At 40.1% G+C, this 26,260-nt stretch overlaps 1 protein-coding gene across 2 annotated transcripts in view; it reads right to left on the bottom strand.

The window, feature by feature from the left end:
- abcb5 (ATP-binding cassette, sub-family B (MDR/TAP), member 5) overlaps nucleotides 1-26,260 on the bottom strand; it is a 100,060-nt gene that overhangs the window by 45,109 nt on the left and 28,691 nt on the right. For both annotated transcript variants that reach the window (XM_059654618.1, XM_059654617.1), the window contains 5 exons: nucleotides 18,786-18,899; nucleotides 18,154-18,264; nucleotides 15,372-15,497; nucleotides 9,172-9,375; nucleotides 5,194-5,364 (listed from right to left, as the gene is read on the bottom strand). In XM_059654618.1, the coding sequence (XP_059510601.1) occupies nucleotides 5,194-5,364; nucleotides 9,172-9,375; nucleotides 15,372-15,497; nucleotides 18,154-18,264; nucleotides 18,786-18,899 (726 nt within the window). The remainder of the gene's footprint in view (nucleotides 1-5,193; nucleotides 5,365-9,171; nucleotides 9,376-15,371; nucleotides 15,498-18,153; nucleotides 18,265-18,785; nucleotides 18,900-26,260) is intronic.

Here is a 26,260-nt window from a genome sequence, read left to right as displayed (position 1 = left end):
ATGGTTAAATACAAGTTATTAAGGAGAGCTAGCATGGATCTATTAAAGGAAACCCATGTTTAACCACACACAATCGCACAAACACAGTTCTGAGGAAGGGTCACCGGACCCGCACCTGCCAGATCTGCTGGGCTTTTCCAGCAACTTTGTTTGTGTTCCATGTTTAAGTAACTTGCTGGAACTTACAGAGAAAATGGAGTTGGTTGATGAGGGCACCTCAGCTGATGTGGTGTGCATGGTCTTCCAAAAGACATTTGATATGATGCCACACAACAACAACATGGAAAACATTACACTTTGTGGGGAGAAAAAGGATAGCAACAACAAAATTGGCAGTGTGAGAGAAAACACAAGGTAATGCTTCATGGACACATTTTGGATTGGGACAATGTAGTGGAGTTCCTGGGTATCAGTGTTGGAAACTTCACTTTTCCTAGTTAATATTAATGATCTAGACATTGGTGTCCAGGACACAATTTCAAAATTTGTGGATGATGCAAACTTTGAAAGCTTTGAGAATAAGGAGTGCAGCGTAAAATGATGAAAAGGGTATGGAGGTTGGTGGAGTGGGGTGGATAGGGTTAGACAAAGTTCACTATGGAAAGTGTAATGTGTACAGGTTAGAACGAACATGGAAAGACAATACACTATAAAGCAATTCTAAAAGGACTGGAAGAACAGAGGGACCTGGGTATATATGTGTCCAAGCCATTGGCACAATAAGTTGAGATTGGAGTCAGTGAAGCATACAGTATTCTAAGCTTATGCGATAGGGATATTGAACATATTGACAAGGAGGTTATGTTGTATATAACATTAGTCCAGTTACAGTACTCCACCCAATTCTGGATACTGCGCTTTAGAAAGCACAGAAGAGGTTAATGTGAATGTTTTCCATCTTGAGGAATTTCAGTTATGAAGATAGATTGGAGAATTTGGGACTGTTTTTCTTGGAGAAGAGGAGATCTGATAGAAGTATTCAAAATGTGGACAAAATAATTGAGGAGAAAATGTTGCCATTTGGAAAGGATTGGGAATGAAAGTGCATAGGTTTAACATAATTCCTTAAAAAAATTTAAAAAGTAATGTGAGGATATTTTTTCCATGCAACGAATGGTGTCTGAAATATGCTGCCTGCGAGTGTGGTGAAGGCAAATTAAATTGATATATTCAAACAGAGAATTAGAACTCCATTTGAAAAGGGTTACAGGGAGAAGGAAAGTGAATGGTACTAACTGAGCTGCTCATTAGGACAGCAGGCACAGAAACAATGGACTGAATGGTCTCCTTCCATGCTGTAATAATTCTCTGATCTTGCTTGAACCTTTGCATCATTCCAGTTCTCTCTCTATAATTACATGATACTGACATCCCCCTTAAACATGCTGCTGATGTCTCATTACTCTATATTAGTAACTAGCTAAAAGCATCATCCACATCTATGCTGGCAACAGAATTTAAAGATTTATTTGATACTACAATAATTGGTGAAGAAGCCTTCATCAGAACTTAATGCTGACAGCAATGGAGGATGCTGAGGTTATGGAGTTTCTGGTTGTGGGATTTTGGTTGTTTGGAGGTTGTTGGTCAATCAACTTTTTGCTTTCCTGGTGCTTTTGAAGTCACTGTACTTTATCCTTTTAGAAATGCTCAAACTGAACCAATACTGTTTTAAAAAAAGTCCCCAATTCTCATCTTTTCCTGAGACAAATTTATGTTTAGCTACTCAAATATCCTTTGATGCTTTAAAATACTCAACTTATTTACCAGTTTTTTGTATTGCTTGGTTGAGAATACCTTTTACTTCATGTAAGAATCATTCTACTAGTATTTCCGCTCAGTATTTCTTTGTTGATTCAGTCCCTCTCTCCCTCCTCTTTCGGATTTTATTAAAATATTTTTCTTTTCTGAAGAATGAGACGTGAAACATGAACTGTATTCTCTTCTCAAATATTAACTGGTCTACCATATGTGTTCAGCATTTTTTCTGTATTTGGATTTATAGGCAAGGAAAAGCTGTTCAGATACATTATAGAATCATTGAAATGGAATGCATTACAATTAGCAAATATATGTTTGGAATTTGAGAAACAAAGTTAAATACTTAAAACAAAGCAAAATTCTCACAGAAAGTACTTCTGAGGGAGTAATAAGTAAGAAAAATAACTGTTCAGAAGCAGGCTCACCATGTTTACTGTAGATGTTTAGTCAAAAATTTAATTGAGAAGCAAAACTTACCTGTTCAGTCTAAGTTCAATGAGCAAGAGAACAGGTCAGGAAATATAGCATGAAGGGCAGCACATTTCATAGGATTTTACATCTTAAATTAAAGAAAGGAAAACCCCACAATATTCATTGAGCTCCATGTACAAACAAATACTTATAAATTTGGAATGCACGCTTGTGTTAGTCATCGAATTTGCTGCAAAATCTTTGAAATATTGTACGCACAATTTTAAGCTAGTAGTTTAGTAGCTTAACAGTATTGGGGAAACACTGCACCAGACACAGATTAACTGGTTATTCATCATGTGAATGTTTATGAGATGGTGCTTTATCAGAACTGAGTGCCACAGGTGTCTATCTATAGCAGTATCCACTCATTAAAGTTATAGATGCAAAGTGTTGTAAAATATTTCTAAAATATTTATTGAGGCAACTTCTTTCTTTTAAAACTATCATTAAATTGGCTTAATCAGTAAGAAAACTGGCCCAAAAGGAAAGAGCTTTGATATTTCCTACATTCTGGAATATTCAAAGTTTAAGAAACCTTGGGTCCCTTGCGTCAATATGATGCCCAGATAGCAATAAAAATAATGAACATTGCTCCCTTGCACAAAGTGCAGAGTTACATTTTTTAATAGCATGCACGTTATTAAAACAGATTGATTTGAAACACGCAAGTCATACACATAGGCACACAAAACTTGAAACTTAATTCTCTATTAAAATATTGCGTAAATATATACTGAATTTGATAGCATTGTAAATGAAACAAAATCAACAGGTTTGTTTTATCCAACCATGAATGAAATTAAAATGTTCATATTGATGGTTAAGGCTTCTATTTTGATTCTCATTCCTGCAATAAATGTTTTGAGACAATTATCTATAGAAAGTTCAAAGTTCCATCAGGTGTTCATGAGTCACCTCAAGCAACATTCTTACCATTATCCTACTGGCTTTTCATTTACAGACAGTTTGCAGCTCTACAGCTCTTAAATCCTGCAGCTAATTGACAATTCCATAAGTAAACCTTTTTAATTTAAGAAATCTAGATGAAGTCTAAATAAAAATACCAAGTTGAAAAGAATAGGAAAGAGGATAATGAAAGTTATGCTTGAATTCCGAATACATGTATTTTATAGAAAGCAGGGAAGACTGAAGGAACTGAGGAATCAGGTTTGGAATAAATTGAAGCCAAGGTTTGAATTGCTTGGGCTCAAAGAAAGTGCAATTTGTCTCTTTTCCGTCACAACAACACTTAAGAGAGGAGTATTTGAACAAGGAACAAAAAGGAAGCTTGAGGTAAAATTGGGTGACCATATTTTCTAGACTGAATCCATGAATACATGGAGTGCGTACTTAGGAGGTAACCAGAATATAAAACTAGATTACGTATCAAAGCAAGACTAAACACTGTTGGAAGACCATATTTTAACAATTAATATTGGACATGATAAATGTAAAACAGGATGTGATGCCACACTATTGAAGTCCATTCAGACCCTGTTTATAAGCAATACTTTTCAGGATTGTCAAATTTCTCATACCTATTGGCTAAACAGGTCATGGTTCACTTTTGTCTAGAAAACTTCTTTCTGTTTACTGTATTTTGCGCTCTTTTATAGATGGCTCTTGAAATGGAAATTGATCTACATGAAATGGAAACTGCACAATGAACATAACACAGATACAAAGTTGCTGGAAAAGCTCAGCAGGTCTGGCAGCATCTGGCAGTGAAGGGAAAAAACAGAGTTAACGTTTTAGGTTTGGTGACCCTTCCTGAGACCCTTCTGAGGAAGGGTCACCAGGCCCAAAAGGTTAACTCTGTTTTGACTTCACAGATGCTGTCAGTCCTGCTGAGCTTTTCCAGCAACTTTGTTTTTGTTCCTGATTTGCAGCATTCACAGATCTTTCGGATTTTATAACATAACAAAGATGTTTCCTTTTCAGGTGATTGTGAACAAGGAAAATCCTTCAGTAGTCGCCCAGTAAAGCTGCCAATACACAAATTTTGACAACAATATTTTCAATTTATATCAAGTCTGGAATGTTACATGTGTATTATGTGATACACCAGTCAGCATCCAAGCAACTGCAATAGTGCTGCACCATTTATGTTATAGCTAATGGCAATGATTACAACAGAAATGTTCTGTGTACTTTTCTCTCATGCATTCTTAATGTTTAGGTATTTATTATATATTTTATTTATGGTGAATCATATTACATATACCGTGTTAAGTACCTGTTATACATTGGAAATATTCCAAGATGAAAACTTAAAGTTTGAGTTTTGCATAGTTGGAGAGTTTTTTTTTCCTTTATTCATTCATGGGATGAGGGTGTCACTGACCAGGCAGCATTTATTGCCCATCCCTAATTGCCCAGAGAGCTGTTAAGAGTCAACCACATTGCTGTGGGTCTGCAGTCACATGTAGGCCAGAACAGGTAAGGATAGCAGTTTCCTTCCCTAAAGAACATTAGTGAACCAGAGGAGTTTTTTTGGCAATTGATTCACAGTCATCACTAGACTGTTAATTCCAGATATTTACTGAATTCAAATTCCGCCATCCGCCATGGCAGGATTCGAACCTGGGTCCCCAGGACATTATCTCGGTGTCTGGATTAACAGCCCAGCGATAATACCACCAAACCATCACCTCCTCCTTTCTTTGGAGAACGTGGGATTGTTTTGGGGATTAGTTTATCCAGGAATACAGATTATACCCAGAAAACAGGAATGGACAGTCATCAGGTAACCTTCATCTAATCTATCTGGCAGAAACTGGATCACCTATCCATTTTGCATTGAAATCCCATATGGTAGATACCTGTTGCAAGAGCCCTTAATTTCCAATCTGTGCTCAGTAGTGCCAATAGTGTGAAACTGATCGCATATTCTCGAAAATTAGTTTCAAGAAAGAACTGTTGTGAATTTTAATAGCAATTTCCTTGACAATTTCTTACCTTATCCAATGCTGCCTGCACTATAGATTCACTCTGAGTATCAAGAGCAGATGTGGCTTCATCCAGCAGAAGGATCTTTGGGTTTCTGACCAACGCACGAGCAATAGCAATTCTCTGTTTCTGTCCTCCACTCAGCTGGGCACCTCTTTGACCAACCATTGTATTAAATCTCTAAAATTTCAAAAGTACAAAAAGTAAACTTTTGGGGAAAAAGTACTTCAGTTATGATATCTGCCCAACAAAAAATTAAGTGGCTTAATTACTAAGAGGAGGGGTTACAAGTTTGCTTTAGTGGGAAGAGATGCAAGATGTTCATGCAAATATAACAGAGGAAAGACTAAATGTGCTGACAGTGGAAAGACTTTCAGTCTCCAATTTTTTTGACAGGGAGAAAAGAGTTCTCACAGAAAGAGACAAATGTCTATAGCTAACGTAGTATGTAGAGAGAAGAAACCGAAACTTCTCTGTGAGCTACCAGGCAGAATGTGGTAACGAATATGGTCTCTGCTCAAAAGATAAACAAAGATACATTGAATCAAAAAAAATCATCCTGGCATGACTGTGAGTGTGGGAAATGATTAACAGATTGAGGAGGCAATGCTCTTGTGGTATTATTGCAGGATTATTATTCTAGAGACCCAGGTAATGTTTTGGGGATCTGGGTTTGAATCCCATCATGGCAGATGGTAGAATTTGAATTCAATAAACATCTGCAATTAAAGGTCTAATGATGGCCATGAAAACATTGACGATTGTTGGAAAAACCTATCTGGTTCACTAAAGTGCTTCAGGGAAGGAAACTGCAATCCTTATTTGGTTTGGCCTACATGTGACCCCAAACCCCCAGAAATGAGGTTGACTCATAACTGCCCTCTGGGAAATTAAGAATGGGTAATAAATGCTGCCTAGTCAGTGACACTCTCATCCCCTGAATGATTAAGAAGAAAAAAAATCAATTCGGGAGAATTCTGCAAACTTAGAAAAGCACCTTTTGATGGTTATTTGATGTTGTGACACGATAAAATCCATTGGAAACTGGTAGTGATGTTGGACTGTTCATAGTGAAAAAGATTATTCTGGAGAGAATGGGATAAACCGTATAACTGTAGTGAGAGATTTTAGTTATGTTAAATATTAGAAGGGTCATTTTTCTTGTAGTTTAACACATTATTTGCTAGTAAGTTCAGTTAGTCAATGCTGCTGTTAGTTTGTGACAATAAACACCTTAAAGCTTGAAAATGTTGTGTGATCCTTTCAGCAAAGTGATTGCAGATTCAAATATCTTTTGAAATTTATTGGTCATCACAGGGATCACAACAGCATGAGCAATTAAACACCAAAATCTGGAAACTGTATTCTGCATGCAGTATATCTTCATTAGCTGTGTGAAGAGAACACCTCAACATCAGCTCCTCATACGTACATTGATTACCTCCAATGCCAGTACATCTTTCAGTAGATAAGGGGCCCAAACCTGTTCACAGTATTCCAGCTGTGGTTTTACTAGTGTCGTCACAATTTTACAAAAGATGTCCCTATTTTTATATTCTATTCCAAGTGAAATAAAGGGCAGCTTTCCCCGGAACTGGTTGCTAGCTGTTTGTGATTCGTAAGCGAGGAAGTGCATTGCTCTATTTGCTTGTCCACCTGACAGTATCTTGTAAATGTCGTATGAATAGTCTAGAATAAGGAAATTGCCTAGCAATTGTAGTCGGGAAATCAACCATTTGTATGAATAGTGCTGCTTCCTTCAAGTTGGTCATCTGAGTAGCTCACCTGTAGTGTCATAGTTCTCCACACAACAACAAGAAACGTTACCATTTATATGGTGATCATACAATAGTAAGATATCCTAATTCACGGAAAAAGAACATTAACAATGAAGACCTTTTTGACACAAAGTCACAAAAAGAGATATCAAGACGGATGTGCAGAACCTTAGACGTGGGGAAGAATTCCCTGGTCCTGGAGATAATGGCACTGGAATAGGAAAGGCAATTTATTTAGGCAGACTTATGGTATCCCAAGACCCTGCCGCATTTGCACTTCTACCTTAACTAAATTCTGACTGGGAATATTCAAACTTAAACATCCCACGCTGCGGCCTTTAACTGATCAATTAATGACCACCTGAGCACCACGTAAAGCCCTAATCCATGTCGTCTGTAACCATTGAAGATCTTGATACAGTGAAGTGGGTGACCAATTAGAGCCATGCTCCCTGACCTTCTCCTGACCTGATGAGGTCATAAGTCCACTGGTGACCAATTCAGTGCCTGATTGTTGGAAGATACACCACGTTACCACAGTTTAACACAACACAACACAACACTGTCCCTGTCAATCTCTTGTGTTTTTACACTCAGTCTTTGAATTGGAAACTACTGTCTAAAGAGTTCACTTCTATCTTAAAGATTGAAAAAGGTAGAAGGGGGGTAAATTATGGGGGGAAAAAACTGCGACATCAGTGCAAAGCAGATGAAAGGACAATAATGGATTGTTTAAAACAGATAGTATATAATAATATCATAGATGTTGTCTGAACAGTGCATGATGAAAAAGAACAAAGAAAATTACAACTTAGGAACAGGCCCTTTGGCCCTCTAAGTCTGCACCAATCCAGATCCTCTATATAAATCTGTTGCCTATTTTCCAAGGATCTGTATCCCTCTGCTCCCTGCCCATTCATGTATCTGTGTAGATACATCTTAAATGATGCTATCGTGCCCGCCTCTACCACCTCCCCGGCAATGCGTTTCAGGCACCCATCACCTTGTGCATAAAGAACTTTTTTATGTATACCTCCCTTAAACTGTTCCCCTCTCACCTTGTAATCATGACTCCTAGTAATTGAGTCCCCCACTCTGGGAAAAAGCTTCTTGCTATCCACCCTGTCTATACCTCTCATGATTCTGTGGACCTCAATCAGCTCCCTTCTTAACCTCCATCTTTCCAATGTAAATAATCCTAGTCTACTCAACCTCTCTTCATAGCTTGTCCCTTCCATACCAGACAACATCCTGGTGAACCTCCTCTGCACCTTCTCCAAAGCATCCACATCCTTTTGGTAATGTGGCGACCAGAACTGTACGCAGTATTCTAAATGTGGTTGAACCAAAGTCCTATACAACTGTAACATGACCTGCCAACTTTTGTACTCAATACCCAGTCTGATGAATGAAAGCGTGCCGTAGGCCTCTTGACCACTCTATCGACCTGTGTTGCTACCTTCAGGGTACAATGGACCCGAACACCCAGATCTCTCTGTGTATCTATTTTCCCCAGAGCTTTTCCATTTACCGTATAGTTCGCACTTGATTTGGATCTTCCAAAATGCACCACCTCGCATTTGCCTGGATTGAACTCTATCTGCCATTTCTCCACTCAACTCTCCAATCTATCTGTATTCTGCTGCATTCTTCAACAAGTCCTCTTCACTATCTGCTACTCCACCAATGTTAGTGACATCTGCAAACTTGCTAATCAGACCATCTAAACCTTTCTACAGATCAATTCATGACTTATAAGATTACCTTATTTATATTAATCAGACCAAATTAATATCTGCATAATTGTCACTAAGCTAAATGTGATAATAGTGAAATATTAGAGTATACTGTATTTTGTTATCATTTGTAATAACAGGGAGCATGAAATGTTCTTAATTCAGTAATCAATTAATGCATATGCTCTTTAGGCTTTTTAATGTTATTGCACAAGAGGATATTTTTGAACACATTTGACTAACATAAAAGGAAACCCTCCTACCTCAACGTGTGCAAATCTCCAGAGATTTGGCCTGGTGGGATTTGTGTCCAGGCGATTTTCTATAACTCATGGACACAGATGTAGCATTTTACAACAAATGGAAAGGAGAGAGATTCAAGATAAAAACATTTTCTGAAGAAATCTTCTCACTCAAGACAAAAACAAGATAAGCAGGATTTGTGTTTTTGTAAAATTCAAAGATTCACTTACATCAGGAAGCATTGATATAAAGTCTAAAGCATTTGCTTCCTTTGCAGCCTGCTCAATCTCTGCATCAGTTACATCCTCTCGACCATACCGTATGTTTTCAGCAATTGTTGTGGCAAATAGTATTGGTTCCTGGCTAACAATGCCAATGTGTTGTCTCAGCCACTTCACGTTCAAAGTACGGATATCATGTCCATCAACAATGATCTAAAAGAACAGATATTGCTCACTTTTTAGTTCATCATTTTCTATACTGTTCATTTAGCAGTTGCCGAAGTAATTTGCCTGCTTTATGTATTATATATTCTTCCATACATTTGCTTTTCCCCATATCAAACATGCAAGTCAGGCACACTTGCTGTCATCAACTGATTTTGTTTTATGGTCTCTTCTTAATTTTCTTAAGTTGTTTATTATGTTTTGTTGGGTTAGAACCATTCAGTTTCAGGAGAAGGAAAGGAGTAATTTAATTGTTTACCTGGGGTTATCGATAACAGAAGATTGGAGCAAGGAAAGAGAAATTAAACAATAGATTAGCTCTTGTTGGAATAACAGGAAGAAGTTAATAGATATCTAATCATTGTTATTTGATTGAGATTATTGATAAATGTAAAAATCCATCAAGACAGTTGTGAGACTGGCTTTGTTACATCATGAAGACACATGACTAACATGAGGACAACATGAATGGATATTTGTGAGATGAAGTTGCTGAAAAATTGTGTGAAGTGATGAGAGAGAACAAACGTTGAATCAATTCTACAGTGGGACAGTGAAGATTGTGGAAGCACCAAAGAATATAACTAAGAAGAAAGTGAAATGATACAGTCAATCATCTATTTTAGAAAGAGAGAGAAATGTGATGAGGTAAATGATAGAGATAGGACTGCCAGGATGAAAAAGGGAACAAGAATTTTCTTTTCCTATGACAAGATGGAGTGTTGCAGTGGAAGGATTGAAAGTGTAATTGGTGACTGACAGGAAGATGTAGAGAAGAGATATCAACTGGAATTGTAGTGACCCCCATCAGAAAGATCCCATTCTGCACATAGTTCACTGACTCTCACAGAGCAGAAGACATGAGATGGACTTACCTGATGTTAATTCTAAAATAGCTATTAGTTTTATGCCTAGATCATTGATGTAGATGAATAATGAACAGCAAGCCTGTGGTATGCCAATCGACACAGGCTTCCAGTCACACAGTGCCAGAGATAATGGGAACTGCAGATGCTGGAGAATCCGAGATAACAAAGTGTAGAGCTGGATGAATACAGCAGGCCAAGAAGCATCTTCCCATTTACCTCTGACAGCTTTTGTGCTGCTAAGATGCTGCTTGGCCTGCTGTGTTCATCCAGTCACACAGTGCCTCCTGTCACTAAGACAATACTGTCAAATTACCCTGTGAAATTGCAGAAGAAACTCAGCAGGTCTGGCAGCATCTGTGCAGACAAGGCTGAGTTAGGATTTCGAGTTGTGCCTTTGAATTAGCCTGCTTACATCCTCAGTTCATTGATGAAAAATGTTAACTCTGCTTTTTCTCCACAGATACTGCCAGACTTGCTGAATTTCTCCAGCCATTTCTGTTCTTGTCACTGAAATACCAAGTATTGTTTTTGTGGTTTTTTTAGTCTTTTTGTTTCTCTTGGGCTGTTTATGATAGCTTTGACAAATGTGACTCCTCATTGACCGCTTTGAATATTCTGGTAGTTCTTTGACACCTTTGGCAGTCCCAATCATCAACAAAGTGATAGGACAAGTTAATAGATAATAGTTCTATCAAGTAGCATTTGCTCAAAAAAAGCACTCACTAACTCTCAGATAACAAAGTGTGAAGCTGGATGAACACAGCAGGCCAAGCAGCATCTCAGGAGCACAAAAGCTGACGTTTCAGGCCTAGACCCTTCATGTTTTGTCATGGTTTTCTGGCCCCTGATGTTATTTCAGCCTTTGTTTTTGAAACATATTGTCAAGATGTGTTGAGTGATGCCTGACAGGAGCCTGCGCTGCATCTCCAACATTTTATAATTACAATCAATGACTTAGATAAAACAATCAAAAATGTGGTAGCTAAATTTGCAATTAACAAAGAAATAGCTTGGAAAGTATGTGCCAAAATGGCACCATCTTCCTGTAGATATTCAATTCACTGACATCAGACCTGCTCTTATCTGTTGTAATCTCTACTCTCCAGAGGCTCCAAACTCCCATGATCTTTTAAATGGCTAGCTGTATCCAAGACCCATGTATACAGAATCTATGGATTACCACTAATTGCAAGTGCATAATAATCAGAGGTACCAGATTCAAGGAGGAATTTAGGAATCCTGGCTTCTTCCTGACATTTTTGCTGTGTCAAAGAAGGTCTCAGTCATGGTGAAAACCTCAGCCCAATCCCATTAAGGTTATAAGGCTTATTGTCTGGGACTGCAAGAATAGCACCTCTTATAATGATGGTAGAGAACACATAACAAAGCCTTGGAGAGTTTGAATATAACTTCAGTGGAGAAGGACATAATTATATAAGTAGGATACAGTTCCTTAGTATGTAATTAAATTTTTACCATTTGAATCTAACATGACTCAGCAATCTGTTCCAAGACATTCCAGCTAACAACAAAACTAACAACATTCAAATAAGTTTTCTCCTTATAAACCTTGCTACTTAGTTCTAGATTCCCCCATAGAGGGAGACATCACATCAGCATCTTGCCTGCCAAAACCCTCACAATCTAATGTTTCAATTAGATAGGATTTTATTCCTTGAAACTGCAACAAATATAGGCACAACCTGATCTACTATGCATAGTACTCAAGTTGTCGTACCACCAATGTCCTGTTCAGTCATTGCAAATCTTCCGCATTTTTTATAATCTATCCTTTTGCAATAAAGGCCAATGTTTCATTTCCTTCCTAATTACTTGCTGTACCCGAATTCTGAAGGCTTGTGGTTCAAATAAAAGGACAGGTTCATCAAAGTACAATGTTTAATTTATCAGATGGAAACATGAAATCAAACTTTTTAAAAATGCAAGTTAAATATGACTTAAACTTCTGGTCAAAATGCCCTCCTGATTTGCATGAATATACATCGTGCAAACTCCATTGGAATGAAGACAGCAAATCTGTAAAACTACAAAAGACAATAGCCCCCTGAATGGGAAGGTCCCTATATCTCCTGCTTCATTAACAAGGCAGTCACCTGGGTATTCAGTTAGAGATGGACCAATTAATGCTAATTGCATGGATAATGGAACCCTTGCTTAAGATAGGTCAGCAGGCATAAGCTAATTGAGTTACTATTAAAACGTAAAATTTAAATTTCTGTTAATTTGAGAGAATATTCAAACACATTTGTGTGTTTTCAGAATGTATTCTGTCTGAACAAGAAAGTAAATTTGATCCCTCTTTTTCTACATACCAAGCAAGCTTTGAATCCTTCCTTTGAAATTGCTTCTTGAAACACTTTAGGACATTCATGAGAAGTGTCACATAAGTGCTTTATTTTCCTTTACATTGAAGTTGATTTCATGATAAGTAGCAGTCAACTGATACATGATTCACATGTGGGAAGAGGCAAGAGTCAAGAGCAGTGGGTTGCGGGCATAATGATGGTTGGCAGCAGCATGAGATCCGCCACCTGAAACTTTAAACATCAATTCTATTCTTTTGTGCGTAAATATCAAATTAATTGTGTAGCAACAGACAAACATCAGTGATCTGGACTTTTCAGCCCTGATGGATGTGAGTAGTGAGCATGAAATTCCATGCCACCAGCGAGTTGCTGTTCCCTTACTGGCACAATCCTGCTCTCAGACCGTTCATCACCGAGCAGAGTTAGAGAACGCAGGGCCTCCTGCCTGCAAGCAGCAGGTGGCCACTTAATGATAGCTTGATGGCCAATTACATCCTGTTGTCAAAGGCTGACAGTGATCTTTTAGACAAACAGCTTCCAAGGCACCATCCATCAAAACCCAGCTGCCTGGAGATTGCCAACAGAATAGGAGGCTAGCATTCTAGGCAAACTTTGAAGTCCTTCCCTTATTGTGGTCCATCAGCCAAGAGGAGTCTGAGGTTTGAGAGTACATTTGTAGCTTGGGTTGTGGATGGTATGATTGGTTGGCTTGCCAAACTGGTTTGCTGTTCTGCAGATGTTTCATTACCCTGCTGGGTAACATCATCAATGCAGCCTCTGATGAAGCGCCGTTGTGTTTTTGCGCCTGTTATTCAAGCTCTGGAGTCCGTTGGGCTGGATTACCTCACTTCCGGTTTTCCTTCACAGTGGGCTTAAGCTGTATGCGTTTGTTGATGGCTTATTTCATGGAGTACCGGGCTTCTAGGAATTCCCATGCTTGTCTCTGCTTTGCTTGTCCAAGGATCTTGGTGTTGTCCCAATTGAATTGGTGGTTCTCCTTATCCGAGAGAGAGAAGAAAGCCATCAACAAACACATAGAGCTTGACCCCATATACACTCCACACCAAGGAAAAGCAGAAATGAGGTAATCCAGCTCAATGGACTCCAGAGTTTAAAAACCCGGAGGGAAAATACAACAGCACTTCAATGGGGGCTGCACTGATGATGTTACCCAGCAGGGTAATGAAACGTCTGTGGAACAACAAACCAGCACAGCGAGCCAACCAACCACACCCAAGGGGACTGTTTAAATTTGAAAGTCCATTGTAAATTGTCCTCATGCTCTCAAAATTGGGAAGGCAAGCTTCTGCTTGGGCCATGTTAAAAGATCTCTTATTGGCCCTCTAGCTCTAAGAGATCTACTAAAGTCTTTATCTGCATGGTAAGCCTGCACACTTTGGGGAGGGGTCTCTACAGGATACCATATATATTTTTAAAAGAAATTAACCAAGCCTTGGCCTATAAAAAGTGAGTCTCAATAATCAACGGTTATGGCAGATGAATTGAACAGGTATTTTAAATCAGTTGGGGGGGGGGGGGTGCTCTTGTGGTGCATTGTTTAATGTCCCTACCCAGGGATTAAGAGCCCCATGTTCAAATCCCATCTTCCCCCAGAGATGTGTAATAAGAACTCTGAATAGATTGATTTAAAAAATAAGTTAAGTTTAAAGGAAAAGCGATAGAAGTAATATCGCAGAAGCAGCTGTACATTAATAACTGGAAGGATGGGATAAACTCAAGAAATTACAATCACCAGGAAAGTAATACTGAGCAAATTATAAAAAGACATAGTCAATGAGTCTCTGAGTTTTGATGATTTCCACCCTAGGTCCTTAAAAGTGGCGACTGAGACTTTGGTTTTAATTTTCCAAAAAGTTACTAGATCCGCAGGAAGTTCGATTAGTTTGAAAAAATAGCTAAAGCCAGTCTTTTATTCAAAAAGGGAAGAAGACTGAAATCAGAACACTACAGGCCAGTTAGTTTAACATTTGCCATTAGGAAAATATTTGGAGTTATTATCAAAGACATCATTCTTAGGTAAAGTCAAGCTAGTAATGTAGAGTTAACTTTGCTTTGTTCATGGGAAATCATGTGTCAGATCATCAGCAAACATCCTAATTGTGATCTAATCAGGAAGAAATGATCGTTAATGAAGTAGCTGAAGATGGCTGGGCCTAGGGCAGTGCTGAGAAGAATTCCTGCAGAGATATTCTGAAACTCGCTCAACTGATCTTCAGTAGCCACAACCAGCCTCCCTCGTGCTAGTTATGACTTCAGCCAATGGAGAGAACTCCTTCAATACTCACCGACTCCACTGTTGCTATGGCTCCTTGACGCCACACTTAGACAAGTGTGGCTTTGATGTCAAGGCAGCCACACATTCCTCATTTCGAGAGTTCAGCTTTTGTCCATGTTTGGACCAAGGTTGTAATAAGATCAGAAGCCAGTGAATGAGTTATTTCTGAACAAGTGCCATTTGATACCATGAGACGTTACTCATGTAGATGTTTTAAGGTTATCCATTCCTATAATTCTCAGTAATAGGGGATTCTAAATCAAGGCTTAAAACATGATGGCCAGCATATTTTTCAATTATTACAATATTATTGTTGATTCATAACAACCTTGGATATGATGGTGTTTGCAACCTGTGGATAATATTTATTCAATGCCATGAAATCTGCACTGGAGGCCAGATTCTTCAAAACTAGATTTAAGTTAGAATTGATATGCGACAGAAACGACATGATGCTCTCCCAAGAGCTCAATAAATACCACATAACCTTACCTCTCCTTCTTCTGGATCATAAAATCTCTGGAGCAGTTGAATTATTGTACTTTTCCCACAACCGCTGGCTCCAACCAATGCAACGGTCTGTCCACTCAAAACTTTCAGGTTCAAGCCCTTAAGAATCTGACATTAAAAGAAATCTGTGATTTACAAGCTTATAAAAAAGTTTTATGAATAATAATACAACTTAAAAGTCATGGCTAAATAATGCTTCCAAACATATATTACACAGATTATGCCTTTTGCTTTAATTTGTCCATGTCAACGTTTTAACATTGCATTTGGAAGAAGGTAGTACTGAATATTAAATTATGTTAGTTTGCAAGATATTTGTTGATGAATACTATTAAAAAAAACTTATGGACTAGTCTATAATTCACCCATTTTACCAAAAATGGGACTGTTATACCTTTACTTGAAGATTATTATTGATGGCTGAGCACCAAATGCTGAAAATTATTCAGTTTAGGGATGGATGTAAAAATGTTGGGGAATACAAACTGGAACATGAAACAAACTGAAACATAATTCACTATCAAAGGTAAAAGGCTCCTTCATAAGAAATCTGTAAAAGCAAATCAATAATACTAATTGAAGGCCAATCAACAATATAGAGACTTAACTCATAGTCATAGAGTCCTAGCGGAGATCCTTTGGTCCAACTCATCCATGCCGACCAGACATCCCGAACTGACCTAGTCCCATTTGCCCATTTCCCTCTAAACCCTTTGTATTCATGTACACATCCAGATGCCTTTTAAATGTTATAATTGTAGCTGCCTCCCCCACCTCCTTTGGCAGCTTGTCCCATGCATGCACCATCTTATGCGTGAAAAATTTACTCATCAGTTCCTTTTTAAATCTTGCCCCCTCACCTTAAACCTATCCCCTCTAGTTCTATGCATCCCTACCCTTGGGAAAAGACCTTGGATATTCATCATATCCATGCCCCTCACAATATTATAAACCTCGACAAGGTCACCCCTCCACCTCAGACACTCCAGGGGAATAATGCCCCAGCCTATTCAGCCTTAAAGCCAACTTTGCAAGAAAAGAAGATAATAAAATGTGAGACCTGATGAACACAGCAGGCCCAGCAGCATCTCAGGAGCACAAAAGCTGACGTTGCCGGCCTAGACCCTTCATCAGAGAGGGGGATGGGGTGAAGGTTCTGGAATAAATAGGGAGAGAGGGGGAGGCGGAGCGAAGATGGAGAGAAAAGAAGATAGGTGGAGAGGAGAGTATAGGTGGAGAGGTAGGGAGGGGATAGGTCAGTACAGGGAAGACGGACAGGTCAAGGAGGTGGGATGAGGTTAGTAGGTAGGAGATGGAGGTGCGGCTTGGGGTGGGAGGAAGGGATGGGTGAGAGGAAGAACAGGTTAGGGAGGCAGAGACAGGTTGGACGCAGTGGGTGGAGGGGAAGAGCTGAGCTGGTTGTGTGGTGCAGTGGGGGGAGGAGACGAACTGGGCTGGTTTTGGGATGCAGTGGGGGAAGGGGAGATTTTGAAGCTGGTGAAGTCCACATTGATACCATTGGGCTGCAGGGTTCCCAAGCGGAATATGAGTCTCCCTACCTGTCCGTCTTCCCTGGACTGACCTATCCGCTCCCTACCTCCCCACCTATACTCTCCTCTCCACCTATCTTCTTTTCTCTCCATCTTCGGTCCGCCTCCCCGTCTCTCCCTATTTATTCCAGAACCCTCACCCCATCCCCCTCTCTGATGAAGGGTCTAGGCCTGAAACATCAGCTTTTGTGCTCCTGAGATGCTGCTGAGCCTGCTGTATTCATCCAGCCTCACATTTTATTATCTTGGATTCTCCAGCATCTGCAGTTCCCATTACCACTTTGCAAGAAAAGACTTTGTCAAGAAAAATGATAATTTATTAACTCAAATTAACAAAAGGACAACGTTTGTGTCTGTTTTTAATGGAACTAACTCGTTCAAATTTATTAACTTTAAATTAAAAGGAGCACTATTCATGAACTCAATTACAAATGAACTGGATAAGTACTTGGTGTAGAATGTGATTACAAGTTATAAGGAAACACACCAAAGAATGTAAAGAAATAATCAGTGAAATGCTATGGTTCCCCTGGGACTAGAATGTGGCATTGATAGAATGCAGCTTTTCAAACAAGTTGGATTGGCTTTAACTAAAACTTCAAGGAAAATATTTAACTCTTAGAGCCACCAGTTTGATACACCTGGATTGCATGTTGGGAGGAATGGTGGAGATTTGACAGTAAAATGAAAAGTTTGGATGTTTAATCTTTGACGGTGTTCATGCCCCGCAATCAGCCTGAGTGATAAATTGTTCTTCCAGTTAGTCAGGGAGGAGGCCACAGAACTGGGCAGGTTTGCCCTCAAAATGGCAGGGGTGGGGGTGGGGGCAGACCTAATCCCAGGAGAATGGGCCTGACATTCAAATCCTGACCCTGGGGGATGCAAATGAAATTAAGGAATGTTCACTATTTGAAACGAGTCAAGTGTTTGACTCCTGAGTTTGTAGAGAATTGGCTTGATCCCAAAAGAGGAAGCTGATCCCTGGATTGCTTTGACTTGGATGGTTTCAAGCTTAATTTGGGGGTGTGCTTATCAAAGCAAATGGTTCAGTGAGAGTTTAATTGGGGTTTTCCTAATGGTTTTTAATTGTATTTCTGGCCTTCATTTGAACACATTGTCTTTTCATTGTGATGATCTATTAATATAAATTTATGTTTCCACTGGCGATTTAAATATTTTCCAAAGCAACAGGGGACTAATTGAAAAATACATACCTTTGTACCTGGTCTAGTTGGATAGGCGAAGTGAATATTCTTGAATTCAATATCTCCTTTGGTACTATCTGGCTTATGACCATCTTTGGAGCTACTGTCTATGGGCCGATGCTGCAAATAAAAGAATTGAAAATAAAGACATTTGCATTGTGATTTTTTGATAAAGCATCTAATCTCTTTTGTGACAGGTGACCAAGTAACTCCATAAATCTCCTAGTTTGTATTCTCTTTCCAGCATTTTGCAGTTTTCTTTTAGTTTACCCCTCTTCTCAGTTCTTGATTTGTACTTTTTGAACAGTACACAAGAAACTTTCAGTTATCTGACCGTTCTGTTTTTGAGTACCTGGGTGGTCAATGCTTATTGAAAAATCAACCAAATGTTCAAACATGAACACCTTCCAGGAGGAAACATTGGTACTTGAACAGGAGCAAGAGATTGGGTCACTGCTGTAACCTCTAGCCCAACTGGTAACCTGGCAAAAATTAGCACTGCATGAGAGCCTTGCGAATGGACCATTGACCTTCTGTGCTGCTGGCTTAATCACTACATCACTCCTGGAAGAATCAATTTTAAACAAGTCAAGTAATTCCTGGGCACTAACAGCAGAACAGATACACAAAGCAGTACTTACCTTTGTAATAAGACTATACACGTTGTAAGCAGCACCTCGAGCCTTTGAAATACCTTCTAGGTTCGGTGCTCCTTGGCCAAGTGAGAATGCTCCTATGGCCATGGAAAAAAACACCTGCAAAATGATGATGGAAGGCTTAGTTGCGGATTTCATGTTGACTTTAACAGAACACTGAATTGCATTTCTGACATCCCACATAAAAAGTGAAAACTTATATGGAATAACAGACCACATTTTATGACTATGTGTTAATGAAAACAGGATCCTGATTATCACCCACTATAATTATTTGTCAACCAATGCAAATCCCCAGAGCCAAGCAATGGTTTCCTCACTTGCTGAGTTTAAGGTGGTGAGTCCACCACTTTGAAGGGACACTCGAGGTAATATGCAGCATAGTTTGTGTCGTTAAGGGGTTTTACTACAGTTGGACTTGGCTGCACGGAGTCCTGGTATGTCCTGCATTTGTTCAGCTTGGAGCACTCTTGCCATGATGGCTGAAAGCTTGCCATTCAACAAATGGGCATTGTCGCAAGGAACTTGTTGGTAACTGCCCATGTTTCCTACTTTGTCCAAGAGTTGCTTGCCGGTATGTTTGATCAGGTTGCTCTGTATGGAGCAGATGTGTGGGAAACTGTTGTTGGCAAGGTTAGGGATGTTGAGTGAACGGTTAACGGTTACAATATACATTGTTACATTCAACTGAATCTGTGTGCGATGACCTCTGCCGCTGCTGCAGTGTATGATAGGGCAAGTGTTGAGGTTTGAGAGTTGTGACAGCAGACATACGTGCACTAGAGTGCACGCACACACATAGGTACACAGACAGCACAAGGGTAGAGTGTCCCAAAGCCATACTGAGAAGGATTTAACTGACAAGGGTGGGTGCAGGCTCAGGAGTAGGAAGTATTCAACAAAATAATTGTTATGAAAAGGTTAATACTGAAATTGGGTTGTGCTCCAGCCTATCTGAAAATATCATCCAACCTTTATGTGAAGAATCGGGCAGCTCAGCATGAGGTACTGATAGAGACAAATGTCATCACTGAATCCTTACAGGCTTAAGTTAGACTAACTAATCAATGTACCTTGTAGAACATAGAACATAGAGCAGAACAGCACAGTACAGGCCTTCGGTCCACGATGTTGTGCCGAACTTTTACCCTAATCCTACGGTCTATCTAACCTCCACCCCTACATTATACTATCATCCATATACCTACCTAATAGCCACTTAAACATCCCTAATGAGGCCGACTCCACTACCATCTCTGGCAATGCATTCCACGTCCCGACCACTCTCTGAGTAAAGAACCTGTCTCTGACGTCTCCCCTATATCTACCTCCACTCACTTTAAAACTATGCTCCTTCGTAAAAGCTACCTCCACCCAAGGGAAAAGTCTCTGGCTGTCCACTCTATCTATACCTCTGGTCATTTTGTACACGTCTATCAAGTCACCTCTCATCATTTGTTGTTCTAAAGAGAAAAGCCCTAGCTCTCTCAACCTTTCCTCAGAAGGCCTTCCCTCCCTTCCAGACAACATCCTGGTAAATCCGCCTCTGCACCTTTTCCAACAGTTTTACGTCTTTCCTGTAACAAGGCGATAGAACTGGACACAATACTCCAGATGTGGCCAAACCAGGCTTTTGTATAGTTAGAACATAACTTCATGACTTTTGAACTCAATCCCTCTATTAATGAATGATAACACACCATACACCTTCTTAACAACTCTATACACCTGGGTGGCAGCTTGCAGGGAACTGTGGACATGAACTTCAAGATCCCTCTGCTCCTCTACACTGCCATGAATCTTTCCATTAACCCTGTATTCTGCTTTCAAGTTTGCCCTTCCAAAATGAATCACCTCACACTTTTCAGGGTTAAACTCCATCTGCCACTTCTCAGCCCAACTCTGCATCCTATCAGAGTCTCTTTGTAACCTAGAACAGCCCTCTGCACTGTCCACAATGTGATCCACCTTTGTAACATCTGCAAACTTACTAATCCACCCTTCCACTCCTACATCCAAATCATTTACAACATCACAAATAGAAGAGAACCCAGAACAGATCCTTGTGGTACACCACTCATTGCTGAGCACCATGTTGAATATCTTCCATCCAATACCATCTTTTGTCTTCTAAGGATCAGCCAATTCTGAATCCAAACTGCCACATTTCTCCTTATCCCATGCCCCCTTATTTTCTGCAAGAGCCTACCATGGGGAACCTTATCAAATGCCTTACTTAAATCCATGTATACCACATCCAGTGCTCTACTTTCACCCACATCTTTGGTCACCCCTTCAAAGAATTCAGTAAGGTTTGTGAGGCATGATCTGCCCCTCACAAATCCGTGCTGGCTATCACAAATCAAACTGTGCCTATCTAAGTGATCAGAAATCCTATCTCTCAGAGTCCTTTCCAATAAGTTGCCCACCACTGAGGTAAGATTAACTGGCCTATAATTTCTGGGATTATCCCTATTCCCTTTATTGAACAAGCGAATGACATTTGCCACACTCCAATCTTCCGATATTATTCCCGTGGACAGTGAGGATGAAACAATCGTTGCCAAAGGCCCTGCAGTCTCTTCCCTTTTTTCTCATAGAATCCTTGGATAAATCGCATCCAGCCAAGGGGACTTATCCATCTTCAAACTCCTCAAAATTCCCACTACATCTTCCTTACTAACATCCACCTCCTCTAACCTACCAGCCTGTTTCACACCGTCCTCCTCTACAACTAGGTCCCTCTCAGTTGTGAAAACCGAAGAAAAGTATTCATTAAGGACCTCTCTAATCTCTTTAGGCTCGGTAGCAAATTCCCTTTTACAGTTCTTGATTGGCCCTACCCTTTCTCTGGTCATTCTCTTATTCCTCACGGATGTGTAAAAAGCCTTGGAGTTTTCCTTGATCCTATCTGCTAAGGTTTTCTCATGCCCTCTTATAGCTCTCCTGAACCCTTTCTTCAGCTCCTTCCTGGATAACTTGTATCCCTCTACAGCCTTTTCTGATCAGTGTTTCCTTAATCTTTTATAAGCATCCTTCATCTTCTTAACTTGTACCTATGCTATTATGGAAAATATTTGTCTCTTGTTACATAGGACAGGTGCTTTGAGGTTGGTTGGGCCACCAAGCTGGTTTGTAGTTTCACAGATGTTTTGTTACTATGCTGGTTAACATCCTCAGTGCAGTCTCTGATGAGGTGTCGGTATGTTTTCCTGCCTGGTTTTTAAACTCTGAGATCCGTTGAGGTGAGTTACCTCACTGCCGGTTTTCTTTCATAGTGGAGTGTATATGGGGTGGTGTTCAATGTGTTTACTAATAGCCTGCTTCATGATGTTACCAAGCACGGTAACAAAACGTCTGCGGAACAACAAACCAGCTCGGCGAGCCAACCAACCTCATCACCTACAACACAAGCTACAGATCTACTGTAAAACCAGTGCCATTTCTAGTAGCGTCTCATTCGTGGCCTACACACAACACTGACTTTCAGACTAAACCTCAGACTTAGCATAAAAAGCCCGTTCTATTGACTTTTGGCTCTGGTTTTGTAACATTGTATTACCAGAGATTGTCTAATCTGGTACATGTTCATTTTCAAAACAGTGGAAAGGAGGATTCCACCTAATAATTAACTCTATTTGTCAAAGCTATCTCCTGTCCCCTTTTTGCCTTCCTGATTTCCCTCTTAAGCATGTACCTACTGCTTTTATACCCTTGCAGGGACTCATTTGATCCCTGCTGTCGATACCTGATAAATGCTTCCTTCTCATTCCTGACCAGAACTTCAATTTCCCTAGTCATCCAGCATTCACGACACCAATCAGCCTTGCCCATCATCTTAACAGGAGCATACTGTCATTAGACTCTCATTATCTCACTTTTGAATGCTTCCCATTTTCCAGCCATCCCTTTATTTGCAAACATCTGCTCCCAAACAACTTTTGAGAGTTCTTGCCCCTGTCAAAATTAGCCTTCCTCCAAATTAGAACTGTCACTTTTAGATCCTGTCTATCCTTTCCCATAACAATTTAGAAACAAATAGAACTATGGTCACTGGCTCCAAAATGCTGTCTCATTGAAAGTTCTGTCACCTGCCCTGCCTTATTTCCCACGACTGGGTCAGGTTTTGCAACTTATCTCGTAGGTACATCAGGAAATTTTCTTGTACAGTACACACTTAAATTCCTCCCCATCCAAGCTCTTAAAACTACGGCAGTCCCAGTTTATGTTTGGAAAATTAAAGGCCCTGATCATAACCACCCCTTATTATTCTTACAGGTAATCGAGATCTCTTTACAGATTTGTTCTCAATTTCCTGCTGACTAATCGGGGGGTGTCTATGGTACAATCCCAATAAGGTGATCACCCCTTCCTTTTATTCTCAGTCTCACCCAAATAACCTCGCTGGACATACTCTCAGGAATATCTTCCCTAAATACAGCCTTAATGTTATCCTGAATCAAAAACACCACTCCCACTCCTTTCTTGCTCGCCTTCCAATGTTTCCTATAGCATATATACTCTGTAGCATTAGGCTGCCAGTCCTGACCACCCCGAGCCATGTCTCTGTAATTGCTATGATATCCCAGTCCCATGTTCCCAACCATATCCTGAGTTCATCTGCCTTACCTGTTAGGCCTTTTGCATTGACGTAAATGCAGTTTAATTTATCAGTTCTGTTTTGTTCTGTACTTTTTTTCCTGCCTGCCCTGTCTATTTGACTTACCCCTTTTCCTAATTGTATGAGTCTCAGACTGATATTTTACCTCACTATCTCTCTGGATCCTCCCAACCCCCACTTGACTAGTTTAAATCCTACTGAGCAGCTCTAGCAAATCTCCCCGTCAATATATGAGTCCCCTTCCAATTCAGGTGCAATCAGTCCTTCTTCTACAGGTCACTGCTACCCCAGAAGACATCCCAATGACCCAAAAATGTGAATCTTTCTGCCCTGCATCAGCTCCTCAGCCATGCATTCATATGCTCTATCCCCCATTTCCTATCCTCACCAGCCCATGGCACTGGGAATAATCCAAATATAACTACGCTCAAGGACCAATTTTATAATTCCAGCCTAACTTCCTATATTGTCTCCTCTGAATCTGGTCCTTTCCTTTTCCCAAACAGCAGAGGCAGTAGCTGTGCAGATTCACTGCTGTGTCACGCAGCATTTTGATGTATTTCTCTGTTTGAATCACTTCCCATGTAGTCACTACCTTTTGTCTGTCTTCCTCCCTCTTAGTGTGCCATTGTTTTGATTTCTTTCTCCCCCAAAGTTCTAAAACAATGCAACAGCTTATTAAATAGTAATTCCTGCTCCTAGAGTTCAAAAAATCAGCTCCAACACTTAAAATACCTCATAAAAGGAGCACGTTTTACAGCCACACATTTTTCCCATCCTCCATCTTGGATTACCCAAAGTGCCTCGTTGATCAAATTAAACTGACAGGCTTGAAAATCTTTCAAGATCGGTCCTGCACCCTGTGACCAAGTCTTATCTGGACAAGTCTTCTTCTGAGTGTGGTTTCACTTCTTTGTTAAGCATTTCCAATATTTCTGAAGCCATTTCTACTGATTTGCATTTTGTTCACCTTGATCTGTCTGGTACTGCTGTCAGCCCACTTCACCATGATATGCGGGCAGCTCAAGCTTGGACCTCTGATGAGTAACAATAGGAATAGCACCAACTGTATTTAAACACCAGGAGCAGGAAGATCAATGCCAGATGCTGGATTCTCCCCAGCCACTGGTGAGTCCACAGATCCAAATCTATGAGCTTACACAGAGCCACAATTAAAAGAAGGAGAGACCTCCGATACAGGCTATGCAGGTAAAGAATCAATGCCTCAGGAGACTTAACTCAAACACAACTTGTTGCTGATGCTGACATCTGCAAATTTTGAGAAGGCCTCCCCCTTGATTGAGAATGCCTTGTGTGTAGCGTGTTAACGTGGTTGAGTTAATCCATTTGTTTCAAATGTGAAAGACCTTTAATCTACTAGTGGTGTCAATTCTCATCAGAAGTACGATGAATACAAGTGACAGTTCCAGCAAATTGCATTGGTCATTTGGGAGATACACATTATCTGCAGCAGATTGAGAGATCGTTCACCTCTTGTTAGGAGAACCCTAGAAGGAGCCGAGAACAGAGAATTTCAGAGCTGTGGAGAGGGCCATTGTGTGTGCTCACTTCTCCCACTGAGAAGACCTCCTTTAGATGATTATAGGTCTTTCACATATGCTGCAGTTGGGTTCTCTTAGCTACATTAACAAGCTGCTCCATAGGATGTTCTTAAATCAACCAGCAAACATTGTCAGAGGGGATTGCGCTCCAGGATCAGCAAAATTTGGCATGTAGATCCATGCAAGAGATCCTGGAAACTGGCTTGATTTCATTGTTCTCCCAAAGAGGTTAGTTGCTTCAAGTAGAACCATTGGGTGGATTCTTGGAGCTGAGACTTACCCACTATGAACATGGCTGATGGCAGCAACAAAACCCTGCTGAGGAAAGTAACAACCAGAGCAACATCAACACCCAGTCAAAACGAAAAGAACTGTGGCTGCTGTAAATCAGGAACAAAAGGAAACTTGCTGGAAAAGCTCAGCAGGTCTGGCAGCATCTGTGAAGAAAGAAATCAGAGTTAACATTTCAGGTCAGTTTCCTCAGTTCTGAGGAAGAGTCACCAGACCTGAAATGTTAACTCTGATTTTGTTTTCTTCACAGATGCTGCCAGGCCTGCTGAGATTTTCCACAATCAACACCATGTCACACATTGAGCAGATTATTAGGATTCTCAAAATTCAGTTAAGCTGTGTGGTAAAATATAATCACTGAGAAGTGCTTCCATCAGCAAGGTTGTGCAGAAAGGTTGTAGATGCAGTTCCTTGCACAAGAAGCTTAGAAAACAGAAGCATCTATAGTCCATTCGGCCCTTTAGGCTGGCTCTAGCATTCACCATGGCTGATCGGTCACCTCAGTACACTACTCCTGGTTTCTCCCCATACCCTATTATCTTTAGCACTTAGAACTATAATTAACTCCTTCACAAACATATTCAATATTTTAGCCTCAATTGTAGTAGTGAATTCTACAGGCTTACCATTCTCTGCAAGAAATTTGTCCTGTGATTGTAACCCCTGGTTCTAAACTCCCCGTCATCAGGGAACACCCATCCCATGTTTAGCCTGTCTAGTTCCGTTAGAATTTTAAAGTTTTCACTGAGATTCCCCTCCAGCCCTTCTTTATTCTTCTAAACATCAGTAAAAATAATTCTAACTGATTCAATTTCTCTTCATATGTCAGTGTTGCCACCTGGGTCTGATAGCCCTTTCCAGGCCATACTGCAGAGAGGTTTGCAGATGGGAGGGAATGGAGGTGATAGCTCAGTGTTACTCCTCACAGGAGAAGGGAAAGGAGGATACCCTTCCTATAACAGTCAACCAGAACTATATGCAATGCT

This window comes from Stegostoma tigrinum, chromosome 2 (assembly GCF_030684315.1).
Source record: "Stegostoma tigrinum isolate sSteTig4 chromosome 2, sSteTig4.hap1, whole genome shotgun sequence".
Taxonomy (NCBI): domain Eukaryota; kingdom Metazoa; phylum Chordata; class Chondrichthyes; order Orectolobiformes; family Stegostomatidae; genus Stegostoma; species Stegostoma tigrinum.
Note: the sequence above shows the minus strand (reverse complement) of the source record. Positions and strands in the feature narration are given on the sequence as shown.